Source organism: Neolamprologus brichardi, chromosome 4 (genome assembly GCF_056152115.1).
Source record: "Neolamprologus brichardi isolate AB-2024 chromosome 4, ASM5615211v1, whole genome shotgun sequence".
Classification (NCBI taxonomy): domain Eukaryota; kingdom Metazoa; phylum Chordata; class Actinopteri; order Cichliformes; family Cichlidae; genus Neolamprologus; species Neolamprologus brichardi.
The window spans coordinates 17,866,930-17,882,963 of NC_142107.1; the positions used below are offsets into that span (position 1 = coordinate 17,866,930).

Consider the following 16,034-nt stretch of genomic DNA (forward strand, 5'->3'; position numbering starts at 1 on the left):
ACCCAACCATTCAGTATCTCTGTGTGTCATCTGAATGAGTGCATTCACATCAGGACAGAAATGTTTCATCATAGGGTTAAAGGGATCACCCAGAAGAACTGGTATTCATCAGCAGTGACCCTACCTTCTGTGGGAACCAGTGGACCAAATCATGTAAGTGAAATCCCCCAATACAATGTGGGCTCAAGGGCTCAGGTATTAGTTTTTATATAACACCCACTCATTTCCCACTAGATTCATTTGTTTTAAAGTTTTGACCACGTTTGATGTTGTTTAAATGAATTTTTATTTATTTTTGACCTCAAAAATTTTCTTTTTTTTATTGGTTTTTGCTATAAACCATATGGGTACTGCTAAAGAAATTCATAAAGTGTATCTTCACTAAAATGAGGAGAATGAGCTAGAGTAAATCGCTGTATTTTTAATAGTAGTTTTAAGATTTTTTAAGATTTTTTTTTTTTTTTAATTTTTTTTTTTACATTTTTATGTATTATTTCCATGTTTCATTTTATTCTTGGCTCATTAATAGGCTTCCTGGAGCGTCCTCTAGTGGAGACTGCAGCCTGCTTGGCAGAGGGAGTTTGTGAGTTAGTTACGAGCGCTTATTTTGACAAAAATGTCTGCTGAGACATTAAAACTGTAGAGATGTTAAAATGCTCACCACAAATTCCAAAACACTCACACAAACGTGGTGAGCTTGCTTCAAAGCTTAGTGACTCTGCGCGTGCACGTCAAGGAATCGAGCCGTGATTGCGCACGCGACACTGGATGGAGTGGTGCACGCACTTGTCCGTGTGCGCACGCGTTTATGCGAGTGCGCTCTCACGTTCTTGAATTTGTCCCGCGGATGCCTGAGAGGGGAAGATCTCCTCCAGTTTGCAAGCACTGCAAAAGTGTTGCTGGCACGAGGCGATGCGCGCAGAGTCTAGAGAAGCGGACGTGGTGAGAGAAACAGATTTTTTTCAGGGCAAGGAGACGAAACTGCAAGCGACAAACAGGAGCGACATCCTCAAACCCCGATCATAAGTCTGTATTTCCATTTTTTTTTATGAGCACGCGCTTCCAGAAAGCAAAGCGGGGGACGTCGCGCTTGTGGGGTGCACCGTCTGCTTGTTATTTCACCAGGACAGTTCAGTCTGACCGGCCTGGCTCTCGAGTACCAACGCTGCCGTGCGCTCCGATGATGGACCAGCCTCGGTAATTCGGTGAAGGAGACGAGCCGCCCGGATGACAGCAAGTCCACCGTGGTTTGAGAAAATGGGTTGTTTTTACATTGTGGCGGGGAGGGCTCTGCTGTAACACCGGCGGATCATGGCAGGGGTACACGCTTCAGATGGGGTGTCGGGACATTTATTGGATCCTGCCATCAGCGCCCCGCCAGCTCAGGGCGCGACCAACGCTGCGGGGATCACCGGCGATGCGGCCACTCTACCTCCGACCGGTACCCGGACGTACTTGGAGGTGTCGGCCGCCGCTCAGGGGTACGGGGCGGAGGGAGTTTACACCAATGGACGGTACAGGGACCACAGCAGTCCAAGGATCGGGAGTGGCAGCCGTGATAATTCAGCGGAGAGAAGTCAGGGAGCTGGAAACACACCTTGCGGCATCATGAAGGTTGGCGATTAAAGCACTTATTCTCATTGTCACCGATCCTCAAGGTGACACAAGGAGAATTTGCAAAGTGGCGGTGCTACAGCTGTAAAGCAAGGCAGGCAGTAAAAATGTGTGTGCGGACTTCCAGAGTTTCCGTAAATGCCCCATAAAAAAATGAGAATTAGGCAGCTTTCAGTTTTGCAGCGCCCTGTAGAACTTTGGCATAATGTCAAAATTCATAGCCTTATGGGAATAAAGCTGAAAAGTTCGTTAAGGTTTCCATAGAACATTTTTTTTGGTTTTCATGTGTGGATTTTCCTGCTTAGTGTCAAACCAGTCGGGACACTTTCAGTCACCTTGAAAACCTGATATTAGGTTACCGTAAAGGTCCATATTATAATAATATTAGTTATCCTTAGGTTGTATCTAAATTGGAATTTGTTACAGGGGTAAGAAATGTGGAAGTGAAAGTAAGTCGGACTGATGGTGTGTAGAATTTGGTGTCCTTTGAAACTTTTTTCCCCACAATATAAATTTAGATCGTTGGCCGGGGCATGCGCATTTCTTCTTATAGCTCCTTCAGTAATGGATAGTGTCATTCTAATGTTTTTAATGGCGCGCAACCCTAATTAGTGCTCCCATTACTAGAGGTTAATTAACTTGTCTTCCACAAACCTGCACTGTCAAAATGGCAAGTTTCCTCATGTTATATATAATGTGACTCTACATGCTTTTAGTAGGCTACTGCATAATATCTGCCTTGTTGCAGTCTGTTAGCGCGACAGATCATCATGGGGTCTCTGGTGGATATAGGAGTATTATGGAGGTGGGACACACTAGTTGCCGTCTGTCATATCAGACTCAGCTTGCATAGCAACTGACAGCATGCAGGCAGGTTATTTGTTACCCCCTATTATTGGATTCCCCCTGAATGCGAACAGACACAAAGTACTCTCCTTCAGACCTTCAAACAAACACATAGGCACACACATTTATGACCTTTCAGATGTAAAATCCACTGCAAATTCCATTTATAGTGCCAGTAAAATAGCTATAAAGGAGCCAGTCTGCAGTTTACATTGCTTAAAAATGATGGCTGATTGGAATCTACAGAAAAAGAAAAAAAGAATACAGTAGATATTTGAATATCCTGAATTATCTGTGGAAAACGCTTATCATCAGAGTGTTACTTAGTTACAAGTGATACCTGTGTGATGCAGTATGGTCTCTTCTGAGAGGTGCACTGATGTGTCTGAGGCTCTTTTTGCTGTTGGATGTCTGTGTGCGCTTGACTGCATCATGCATGTCCTTGGTGAAATAGAGTAGAAGGTACGTAAGATAGAATTTTGGAGCGAAAAGAAGGCCAGACTGATAAAAACACAAGGAAACTACAAACTGGGCATAGTTTGAATTCCCTTTTTTATGTTACACGTTAGCAGCACGGTGGCATGGTGGTTAGCACTGTTGCCACACAGCAAGAAGGTCCTGAGTTCAATTCCACCATCAGGCCGGGGTCTTTCTGTGTGGAGGTTGCATGTTCTCCCCGTGTTTGCGTGGGTTCCCTCCGGGTACTCCGGCTTCCTCCCACCGTCCAAAGACATGCAGCTTGTGGGCATAGGTTAATTGGATAATCCAAATTGCCACTAGGTGTGAATGTGCGAGTGAATGACAGTGCGAATGGTTGTCTGTCTCTGTGTTGGCCCTGCGACAGACTGGCGACCTGTCCAGGGTGTACCCCGCCTCTCGCCCTATGACAGCTGGGATAGGCTCCAGCGCCCCCCGCGACCCTGAAAAGGATAAGCGGAAGCGGATGGATGGATGGATGTTACACGTTACGTGGTACAGTGTTAAGTTTAGAAAAGTCCTCTGCTCTATAAGCTTACTATGATACTTCAAATATTGTTACAGTTGCTTGTCTTGACATGTAGAAGAACGTGTAGATATTCGCCGACAGACATTCATATCTTGAAATGTTACTTTCTAATCTTCATCGTGCATCCAAGTAGGGTTTAATTTCTCTGGTTGGCGCTAGAACGATGCACTCCACTAATAAGATAACGATAAAGTATACACTGGTCAAGCGGGGCATGGCGGGAAAAAATAGATCAACCATTCTATGCAGTTGGTTTCTGTGTAGCTTCAGCGCACATGTCTGCTTTTCAGCAGTTTACTGCATGTCTGTTTAAGCCAAGATCTAAAAGGTGAAGGAGTTGTGGGTGCATGGGAATCAGGAAGCAAACGAGCTATTCCAGCATTGCATCGGAACATTAACTTGGCCCTCGGTATGCAAATCTTGGAAGGAAGAAGTTTGCATGTTTGTCCTCTTCTAATTTCCTCAGCGGGGTGACATTTTCGTGGTGGAGAGACTACAAAGTGGCTGGGGAGGTGGGTAGGTGGGGGGTGTTTGTGATGCAGCCTTGTTATGTAATGTTGGATTGTGGACAGCTGCAAGGCCGGCTCCAGCCTGGCTGCAGGGTGGAGGGTACTGACAACTAGCGCAGCTAGTGAAGCAGCAACCAGTGTTTTACGAAGCATGTAAGGCGGATATTCTTGCAAGTCAACATAATATACAGTACATTTAGCATATTGTTCCATTCATCTTTATGCATTCTAGATGGGTTTACAGGCAAGGTATTTTGACCCGCAAAGTAAGGTTCTAATTTATTAGAAAAGCACAGACATAAATGATATAAACCCACTTCAACAGAAAATAAAAATCAATACGGGTCACACCGTTATCAGTTGTTCTTGCATAAGAACATCTCACCCTTTCACCTCTTTTCTCTTTTGCCACGAGAGGCAGGACATCACTTCAACTTTTCATTGATCTCATGTAATAGATTTGAGTCAAAATGACTCAGTGTACCCCTCCCCACCTCCAGAATGCAATAGAGTACTTTAAAAGAGCCCGACCTTGCGAGGGGATTAATCCACTGAGTAAAGTGAATGTCCTGGATGAAGATAGGGGCAGGTAAATGCTATGTTCAAATAATCTGAGATGAGACATCAAGTAATTTACAAATTTGCATGCAACTCATGCAATTTAAAGATAGATGTTGAGAATGTTTTTTTCTTTTATCTGAAGGACAAAATATTCTCTGGGTTTAAACCAAGAAAGACAAGATTTTTGGCACTCTTGTCTCTGTTAGAGAAAAGCGTTCTACCAAATAATGCCAAATAATCCTTGGCGCTGAAATGTTCCTTTGAATCTCAAGGTCATAGCCCGCCACTTATTTATCATATAAATAGAAAGAGCAGTTTATTACTGCGCTTGAATACCCCTGGTCTCGATAACAAATTCAGGACATCCTTCCCTTGTCTCAGCCAGATGACCTGTGTGGTATCAGTGTTAAAGCTGACCAGGCAGATATCAGTGGATTTCATAATGCTCCAAGGTTGATGAGGGAGCAGTCCTAGTTCATGCCACAGGGGTTTTGTATGATTAATTAGGAATGGTCACCAGGACATGAACTGTTATTTTAATTTGAATCTCCTTATTTGAATTATTTCTGGAGGATTCTTGCAGTTTGATTATATTTTTCAGTATACCGACTTCACACATGCTTCCTTACTTTTTACAAGAACAGAATAACTGAATTCTTCGAAGACAGATCTTCTGGTTTGTATTATTCCAGTGAAATTTAAAACATGTCGAACACCTGGATAGAAACATAGCTGTAGGGGATATTTCGCGTATGAGGACAGTGTCTTAAATCTCTGCCTCTGAGTCTGGCTATTGTTTCACTAATGTGAGCTTTGTCTGATCCTTTCCAGGGCTGAGGACAACTCAGTACAAGCCTGAACTAATAACACTGATTACATATAGAGGGATCATCTGAGATGATGAAAATGAGAATTGGAATAAGAACCTGTTTATGCATCACTACTCCCATCACAGGCTTTATGAAAAATAATAGCTTTCTCCAGAAACTTAATTTAAAGGGAATATGGGTACAGATAACTGAAGTTTAGGTAAAATGTGTGTCTGTTCATGGGTTTCAAAGAGCATAAGTAATTCCCATGTGTCCTGCAGCAGCAACTTGTACTAAACGCCTAGATATTTTTGGAAGGCAGAGATCTGCACTGCGTTGAAAAATAGGCACCAGAAGATGTGAAGTGGTGATTACAGACGTCTGGGGCTGCTGAATCATCGCTCGCTCTCTTGGCTCGTGTTCTAAAAGCAGCAATCTGAGAAATACAAACATCTCAAATAGGCTTTATTGTATGTGAAACCGCAGCTTAGCATCAAATGGGGAGCTAAATCATAAACAGTTTTGTAAAGGTCACTCACCAACAAGAAACGAGAACAAGCTCACGATCACCCAAATCTAATTATTGAACAACAGTGATTTTAGAGTGTCGAATTATGTGTGTTTTAAGTTTTTGACTTGCTATTTTAAGCATATTTGATAGGCATAACAAAACAATTTCCTCCCTTGAAGCTGACTTGCGTCATAAAGTATAGAAAGGACAAGCAGCATAAGTGCAGCATGGTGTCATAGTGGTTAGCAATGGTGCCTCCCAGCAAGAAGGTCTTTTGACTTTGAGGTGGTGACTCTAAATTGGTTGCGGATGTGAGGTAGATAAAGCGCTTAAAGTGCAGAGAATAAAGCACTGTGTGAATGTGTGGTAAAAAGTAGCTTGGAGTCTAAAGCGCTTTAAATGCCAGTACGTTTGATCTGGTCAGTGGGGAAATTTGATATATTTGAGCCACTGTCTTTATTGGAGTTTTTGAAGCTTGGTTATAAGCGCTTTCAAGAAACAGATCAAACTTATGCAGGTTATTATTGATGACTAGGCAAATTTATAAATACAGTTCTAGCAAAGATTTGGAGATTTTTATAGCAGCTTCTTTAAAAATTGTTAAAAGGTCTCACGAACCAGTCAAGTTTCTCTTGTACTTTTGGCCATTCATGTGCGTGGAGCAAAGGTGCCTCCTAATCCTTTGTCCTGGTTTATTCCCTTGAAGGATAGCGATTTTAACTATAACCCCAATTACCCATGTGTCAAATTGCAAAGAGATCAAACGAGAACAAGTGATTTGATTGGACACCGTCAGGGAGTGTTTGAGGTGATGGCTTATCTTGATGATCCTTGAGGGATGTGCACAACAGTGATGTCATCAGAGGATAGGCAGGTTGTCTATGTCAATGTGGTACTCATGCCAGAGAAAATCTGCGGCTGAAACAATCCAGGCAGGGCATTGGTTTGAACATACACTGTAGTAGAGTCTGGTATGGTCTTGGCTCTTCTGTAGAGTGGTTGTAAGGTTGAATAATGGTCAGATATGTCATCTGATCATTCCCAGGTTCATCTGAGCTAGGGGATGAGAGGTTTGAAAGATAATGTCTGTGAGAACTGCACCATCTCCATCAGGCTTTGCTTTTGCATGCGTTTACTGCCTTCATGCCACTTCCTCTCATCGCATGTTTTCTTTTTCTGTCAATATACAGTAAGACAGAAAGTGAATGTAACAGTGCATCCTCAAGAGTACTTTCTGTGAATGATGAAACAATTTGCAATCCTTTGCAAAATACAAAAGCTGCATGTTTCGAACCATGAACATATCGGACGGATGATGACTTTTTTTTAATGCCAATTGCATAATTACTTCTGTTTATTAGTAAGAATATTGACTGGTCCCCTCACTGATTCCCATTTAGAGTTCTGTGTGGAAAACAGAACTCTAAGTCTCTCACCCCAACCAGTCGCAACAGATGGCCACCCCTCCCTGAGCCTGGTTCTGCTGGAGGTTTCTTCCTGTTAAAAGGGAGTTTTTCCTTCCCACTGTCACCAAAGTGCTTGCTCATAGGGGGTCATATGATTGTTGGGTTTTTCTCTGTATCTATGAAGCGCCTTGAGGCGACTTTTGTTGTGATTTGGCGCTATATAAATAAAATTGAATTGAAAAAAACATGCTAGTTTTTGATGCAGGTTTTTGGTACGAGCAGAACTGTTTGTTAGCTTTGAATGTGTACATGCTGTAGAAATAAAGAGGGAAAAACCTCAAAGCAAAAGCTTCGCTGTTGGTACAAATGCTCTACTGTCATAAGGCTTATTTTACTGTTACTGTTCCATTGTGCAACTGTCAGAAAAACATGCCAGCATTGATAAAAGGAACAAAGGATTGGGGGGTTTACAATTCTTTTGGATTGGATCATTCCAACTGGAACCAGTCAAGCTGTTGTGGCTGATAATAAATGAGGCAGTAATAACTATCGAGTACAAATGGATAGGAATATGAAATCCCTTTAGTATGGTGATCAGGATCGCGTGTTACCGTGATCACATATGCACATAGGCGTCCGTGTGCACAGACACACACTTACACAGAAACACAAGAGGAGAAAAGAAGGCTAGTGCTAACACATATTAAAATCAGTTTTTTCATATCTTTTATTGACTCAGTCATTCTTAGGTTTGGTCTGTCAGATAGAGAGCTCTGTCTTCACGTTTGCATCATTTATTCATCATCTTCTGCAGACAAGCCATGCCAGGGTGGTCAGGAAGACTTATCTCTGAGACTGAAATTTGAACATGAGGAGAACCTGAACAGTAGAGGGAATGATGTGAGGGATATGGAAATTTCTAACAGTTGTATGCGACAAAAGACTGAACTTTCAGCCACATCTTTCTGTGAGAATACAATAAGATGAGAGAAAGTTAATATTGTAAGATAAGACCAGAGATTTGCTGGAGGAAGAAAGCGAGTCAGCATCTGACCGTCTGACCTTCTGGGTGGATTTACATGAAAGCATATCAGAGCTAGTATTATGTTTATGTTAAAGATATTAGTAAAGCTTAAAGTCAATATTACCGGCAACCAGTGATGGGAATAACGGCGTTACAAGTAACTGCGTTACAAGTAACTGCGTTACTAACGGCGTTACTTTTTTCAGTAACGAGTAATCTAACTAATTGCTATTCCTATCGTTACAACGCCGTTACAGTTACTAACAAGGAAACACGGTGGGAAGAAGTAAACACTTATTTAATCCCGCCCCTTTGCCATAAGTTATCATATAGTAGTTTTTACCTTTAAAATAGTTTTTAAAGGTAAAATGTTGAGGGAAATGTTTAAAAATGGCCAATTATACCCTGGACCCCAGAGGGTTAAACGTTTTTTTAAAGTAACGCAATAGTTACTTTTCAAGTAATTAATTACTTTTAGAATATTGTAACTCAGTTACTAACTCAGTTACTTTTTTGAAGAAGTAACTAGTAACAATAATTAATTACTTTTTCAAAGTAACTTTCAAAGTAACTGCTGGCAACAGTAATTCCCCTACAGCAGCGGTCCCCAACCCCCGGGCCTTGGACCGGTACCAGTCCGTGAGTTGTTTGGTACTGGGCCGCGAGAGTTGAGGCTCAGGTGTGAAATGAAACCGGTCCATGGCGCAAAAAAGGTTGGGGACCGCTGCCCTACAGGGAAAAAAAGAAGGTACTGCTGCACTTTTTTTGTCATATTTTACAACAGAATAAGGGCATGTATGACTATACAACACTGAAATACACCTTTTAGACCAGCAGTTCCCAACCTTTTTTGTGCCATGGACAGGTTTATGCCTGACAATATTTTCATGGACCGGCCTTTAAGGTGTCGCGGATAAATACAACAAAATAAAACTAGTACTGGTACCGAAAAAAAGAAGATTTATTCATAACACACGTGAAAAGACCCAGGAAAACCGAGTTAACGATAAAAACGATAACAAAATAACGCTGAAAACCGATAAAAACCCTGAAAACCATACATTTCACACCTGAGCCTCTACTCTCGCAGCCCGGTACCAAACGACTCACGGACCAGTACCGGTCCGAGGCCCGGGGGTTGGGGACCGCTGTTTTAGACTACTATACATAAATGAGGTTCTAATGTCATCAAGCGAAGTCCAGCATAAATGCATAAATGAGTTTACTGTTCTGAGCCTATCCTGGCTGTCATAGTGTAAGAGCAGGGTACACCTTGGACAGGTTGCCAATCTGTTGCAAAACTAAGGCATATAGAAAGGCAACCAGTCAAACTGACAGCCAATTTAGAACGATCAATTAACTTAACCCCATGCATGTCTTTGGACTGTGGGAGGAAGCTGGAGTACCAGGAGAAAACCCACAAGACACTGGAAGAACATACAAACAGACTGGGTTCAAACCCAGGTCCTTCCTGCTATGAAGAAAGAACTGTGGTGCTGACCGCTGCACCACGGTGCCGCCCCCCCTTTATTTGTGTATTTAATTCATTCATGTGGATTTCCATGAATGAACCAGTTAGCACTGCATCGATTGCTTCTGTTGCTGAAATCTTTAGAACTTAAGGGTTAAAAAAAGAAGTGTATGAGGCTTGTCTCTACTCCAGCCTGTCTCATCAGCATTTACAGCTATCGGTATCCAGCGCTGTCCTGCATCATGTTTACTGTCACCAAGTTTCTACAGCTATGAACACTGATTGGTTTAAAGAGACTTGTAGCTTAATCATGCTGTCTGGTTTCAGTATTTCTTTCTTCTTGTCAGCATGGATACTCGTGTACTCGATTTTTGTGTACCCACTTTGCTAGATATTTATTTATTAATTTTGTTATGTGTGCTTTTCCGCTTCGAGGCGCTCACCATGTCAAGACCTTGCCAACCTCAAACCTCAGCATATTTACACCTTTCATAATCGTGGGACTGATCTTATGTAATTCACACTGAAAGCTGGACTGCACAAGTGCATTTTTCTGCTTCTGAGATGAGAAGAGGAGCTTGCTTTGTTTTTACATCTCTGTTGATAGATGCATGGTGAAATTACTGTATTTTATAATCTGTTTTTGGCTTTCGGTCAAATATTTGTGGTTTCAGGGTGTAAATTTCAATACTTCTTTCTGCTGTTGACTGAAATGCATGTTCAACACAAAGTAACAAAACCTGCCAAGTAGACCAAAATATCGAAAGTCTGATTCAGTTTGTAGTCTTTGTTGTTTAGATTTTTAATCATTGATCATTTAATGCTTATTCTATTAGAGACTTTATTAATAATTGTGTTTGCTTAGCAAAACATTAAAGACATTAAATGTCCAGTAGAAATGACAAACAGCAGCAATGATTAGCTTGACGAAAATTACTGTCTGTAAAATTGATGCTCCTTTAAATGATCATTCAGATGATGCTTGTAGGCTGACTCTTCGCTCAGTCTTATTTAGAACCGCAGCTTAATACACAGAGTTATATGAAATTTTCAGCCTTCACATTGAGCATTGTGCTTGTCAGGATGCCAACTTCAGGTAATCAGCGCAGAGTACTGTATAACTGCAAACCTAATTGTGTGAAAATCATTGTGTGCACAATATCAAGCTGCCTTCACTTTTTGCTATGCTTTTAAAAAACAAAACAAAACCAGTGCAATGCATTGCAAAAGCATTATTCAAATTGCCCAAAGCATTATGCAAAACTGATACTGAAAACAACACTCAGCGCTCTTTTGGGTGGTAAAACTTGCACGATCAGGTTCCTGTCTACTAACTGTGCAACTGTTGTGCTCACTATTATGAATCTGGAACTCTGTCAGTGTTCAATTACACATTTAAGCGTTTGGGCTTTATGGTTAGTGATTGAAGCAGCACAGCACCGAGGCTCATAAACAGTATTGGCTAGAATCTAAAGGCCTGTTGTCAGCTTAGCTATGCTTTATGCTTTCTTACCGTTGTGGCTGACGATAGCCACTAGTACAGAGAGTTTGCCAAGGATTCACAGATGGTCCCATTTTTCTCTTTCTCTGGCACAGATTACATATGAACAGGGAATTTGGGGCTTTAAGTATAAGAGCTTAATGTTCATATAAATGGGAAGAGATATGATATAGAATTTAATTGTCTTGTTGTGTGATTCAATTATTGACCCTTTCTGGGAATTTTTGTTTGTGTCTTTGTGTCTCATTTCATCCAGGAAGTGCTTAGTTTAAGCCTTCTCATTTGTGCATCTGATGGTTTGTGGAATTTGCCAGAGTTGCTGTGTCTGCCCAGTCATTCTTTGACTGCATCACCTACACAAACGGAACATGAGTTGGAATCAAATGTGCCTCAAACTTTTAAAGCAAGATCTTAACTCCCAGTAACTCTGCTGTTTGTTTGAAATCTTGCACAGATGCTGCTTAGACCATATGCCTGGTTTATTTTAAAGATGTAAAAGTGGCTGTGTCCTCAGTGATGCTTTCTGTGACCTAGTATGTATTGCTCCAGGGTGTCTTTCTGCAGGTTACAGTGCAAGCACAGACATGTGACTCAAACATTCCACTGATGCTCTGAAGACACACACACGCACACATGCACATTAATAATTTCAATGCATATGCATACATAAATGACTCTTTTGCATTGCACAACTGTGTTTTTGTGTTTCCAGTTCTGTTTATCTGTTCTTTACATCACCTGTCCACTAAATGTCTGCAGTATTGTATTATATGTGTGCACTATATATATGTACTGGTAGTTATTGACAAATTTTAGGATTGGCAGACTAAGCTCAGGGGTGTCTTGCAATAGCTTTCTGTTTGCAATGGACTTCTGGTCTGCCTTCCCAAAGCTGCTGAATGTACTGTGCATCGGTTTGTATATTTATATTTTCTCTAAAAGTACACAGTTTGTGTGTGACTAGAGAACAGATAGGGCTTTGCTGTGACTTTGGAGTAAAGGATTATATGTGTGTTCTTTTCATTGCATGTGTAGGGTTCATGAGAGACATAGATCTGGACTTTACAGTGTGAAATATGATATGCAGTGAGCTCTTCCTGGAGCTGGGAAAATAATAGACGGAGAGGGAGGAAGGAGAAGAGGCACAACCTGAAAGCAAATGAGAGAGAGCCGGTTTTCTTGAAATGAAAAGATAGAATTCATATTTAACAGTGCAATTTGTAGAATAAGAGGTTGTCACAGGGGTCGCTGTTCTATCTGTTAAGCCTTGTTGACATAGTGAAGGCTCATTCATCATCATGTACTGATATTTGTGTTTTAATACTGACTTGGAGGATCCTTGAATCAGTGTAGAATACATCAAAAGCGGAAATTTATCCAACAACCAACCTGCATGTTGATCTGATGGATAACAAATGCAGTAATGGCTTGCTGTAAGGACCAGGCATCTAGACTTTGCTTGATGACATTAGAAACAGTCTGCCAGGAAGCAAAACTTTGACAGAGGAACAGTGGTTTTCTTCACTTCTTCTTCACTCAACTCTTTTAACCGGTGGTGGTTTATACACCAGTCCTCATTTGTGTTTAGTCCTGTTTTCCTACCCTCGCTCCTAATCGGTTGCCCTCTGGCAGATTCAGACTTCAGATTCAGGAGGTTTCTTTTTGTTAAGTTTTTCCTTTCCTTTCCTTCACCAGGTTCTTGCTCGTTGGGAGTTGTCTGAATGTTAGGGTTTCTCTGTATTATTGTAGGGCAGAGGTCTCGAACTCCAGTCCTAGAAGGCCACTGTCCAGAAACTTTTCCATGTGTCCCTTTTGCAACACACCTGAATACGATTAGTAGGTCATTAGCAAGACTATAGAACTTGACTGGATGCTGAGGTGGCAGTTCAGCCATTTGATTCATGTTACAGCAGCTCATGAGTGAATGAACACGGTGCAATAAAAGTACATTTTTCCAAACACTTACATTTACTTAAATTTACTTGAGTAGGGTTAGGGGTTTCCACTTCAGCATGCAGTCAAGTTCTCTTCTCTTGCTCATGACCTACTAATCTTATCCAGGTGTGTTGCAACAGGGACACATGGAAAAGTTTCAGGACACCGGCCCTCGAGGAGTGGACTTCGAGACCCCTGTTACAGGGTCTTTACCTTTAGATATAAAGTGCCTTGAGGAGACTGTTGTTGTGAGTTGGCGCGAGATAAATAAAACTGAATTGAATTGGTCCCTGCTCAGCCTAAAAGCAACCCCCAGCCTTCTGTGTTGTCTTCTGTCCAGCCTGTTCTTTAGCTGTTTTTGCTTTACTTCAGCATGATTGACAAGAGCTCTGAATCATAGACTGTTTAAAAAGGAAAACAGCTTCTTACTTACTAATGTTGGACTGGGGAAAGACTGGTTGCGAACATGACTAACTATTCTGTCTTTAGGCCCAAAATGGTTCGGGTGCTACTTAGCAACTAAATTCACGTCTCTGCATCATAATACATAGAGGTTCTTAGAGTTGTCATTCAATTTTTTGAACCACTTCAAAAATATTAATGAACTCTGCTAACTGCTGCTTTTAGGGACAGGAAATGGAAAGAAACAGGTTCTAGACCACAATCTGCCTGTGTGTCTTAAACCATATGATTGATGCATGGTGTGACAGCTGACACTGGCTAAATGCTCAAGTAGCAGGAATAGTATATCCACCACCTTGTGTTTATTTTTGCTGCAGCTCCAGTTGAGCCTATCAGCAAGGAGCAAACACCTTTTTCTATTAAAGTAAGAGGAACGATTAGCTGGGAAATGGGTGATAAAAGTCTGTGAATAGCAACAAAATGTGTAGTGAAATGCCCCGAATTCCTGTGGTTCAGCCAACCAGTTCTCTAAACCTTTCTTCTATTTAACAAGTTACTGTAAGATGGATGTCCAGTCTTCAAAACTAGCCGCCATGATTGTTTGCACCAGTACAGACCAAAAAAATCTGCTTTCATAAACTTCAAACATGCCAGAGTAATACATTGCAGGCAACATGCTGGCTCCATGTTTTTGGCTTCTTGGTTGTCACTTGAGGAAAGCAGTTGTGAGCAGGAAATGTTTGAAAACTATGCTGGGTGGTCTGTTATTGGACATTCTGAGCTCTGACATTGCTAAAAAAATTTTTTTTACGTATGAGGTGGTTGTTTGAAAATGATGGCAGGGAAATCAACATTGAACAGTTTGCTGTTGGTTTTGACCAAAACATGCAGGCAGACAGTCAGAAAGGAAAGTTAAAAGTAATGAAATGTCAGATTTCCTTGAATGCATTCCCATGAAGGATTATTGCACCTTCTTACAACTGCAGTTGCATACTTTGAAACCAAAGTAATTCATTTGGAAACTGATAAATATATGCAATTTATTATTAAAGGAGGGAAGCATGTGCAATAATGGCCCTTTATTGAGTTCCTACTACCTAGATGGCCTTTATATGCATTTACCTTCTTAATGCCATTGCGTAATCTCAGATTCCAATTAGCCTGAACAGAACAGGCCAGTCATAGTAAGTGAGTACAAATTCAGCACAGTGTGACCCAGATGTCAACTGCCTTGACAAGTTGTTTGAAAGGAGCGCTTGTTGTCATTGGCTTTTTCTTTCCTTTTTTTTTCTAAAATTGAGGCAGTTTAAAGAAATTGGAGGGAAAAAGCAGCTCGACTGTCTGGAATACAGTTTCATTTGTAAGCTTGTGTGTCGGTGTCGCCGTATGATTGCACTCAAGGAGCGGATGCAAAGACATGAGTCAGTGTAACTTTGAGTGTGCGATTGTGTAAAAAGGTCAGACACTCATGCAACACGGAAGCCTGTTTAGTAATCAGGGAGAATTAAGGTCAGTGTGTAGATCTGATTGCCAGTGAGTTGCAGGTGCTGGGAGGTGTGGGTGGCACGCAGCACGGGCCAAAAATAAACATAAGGATCTCAATTACATCTCAGTTTTTTAAAATGGATTTAAATGCATCCACATCCAGCTGAACTTGATTTAATTTGACTGTGTATCCTAACTTTAGAAGGAGAGTAGGACATTCTACGGGAATATACTGGAAACAGGGAATACAACAATCGATGTCAATTTTCCCAATCAAGTGTTCCATTGATTACTCTGAGGGTTAATCATGTTAATCAATATGGACACAAAAGTAAATAATCTTTGCACTAACTTCATTAGTGACTTCTTTTTTAGTGGAAGTGTTGGGAAAAGCTTTGAGATCCTAGATTACCTACACTAGTGTATGTGTTTTATTTGAAATTATTACATTGTTAATAAGGTATCAACCTTGTGGAAGCAATGTTCTACCTACTTTACAGTCATTTTAAATGGGTGTAATTAGATAATTAAGTGAGATAGTCACTGTGGGTTTATTGGTCTCACACTGAATATTGAATCCAATCAATTTTGTTTCATTTTTTTAGAAATAGGCCAGGGGGAATGATTATATTATAGTTCTTCCTGTTTAGTTGGCACATAAGTGTGTAAACACAATAAAAGCATGCAATAAAATAGCCTACACGGTGCTGAGACTTGAAATTGATCACTGAGACAAATTTCTGATCTTGTGCAAACTCACTTAAAAGCCAGTGAATTTTTCTTTTGAATGGTAGTCTTATATCTCGGAAGCTGATTGTTTCAGACAAATAAAGCAATTTAAGACATTAGGGTCAGGCTGAGATGAGAGGAAAGCAATTTCTCAGGAGCTTAATGGAAGAAGTCTGAGAATATTGTCAAAATCTCACACTGATGTTAATTTGAGCTTGGCTAGGA

The 16,034-nt window shown here is 41.0% G+C and overlaps 1 protein-coding gene across 1 annotated transcript in view; it reads left to right on the forward strand.

Moving 5' to 3' along the window:
- The first annotated feature begins 787 nt into the window (after window positions 1-787).
- plcl5 (phospholipase C like 5) overlaps window positions 788-16,034 on the forward strand; it is a 67,707-nt gene continuing 52,460 nt past the window's right edge. The window contains exon 1 of the mRNA XM_006798237.3: window positions 788-1,614. Within this exon, the coding sequence (XP_006798300.2) occupies window positions 1,312-1,614 (303 nt within the window). The 5' untranslated portion in view covers window positions 788-1,311. The remainder of the gene's footprint in view (window positions 1,615-16,034) is intronic.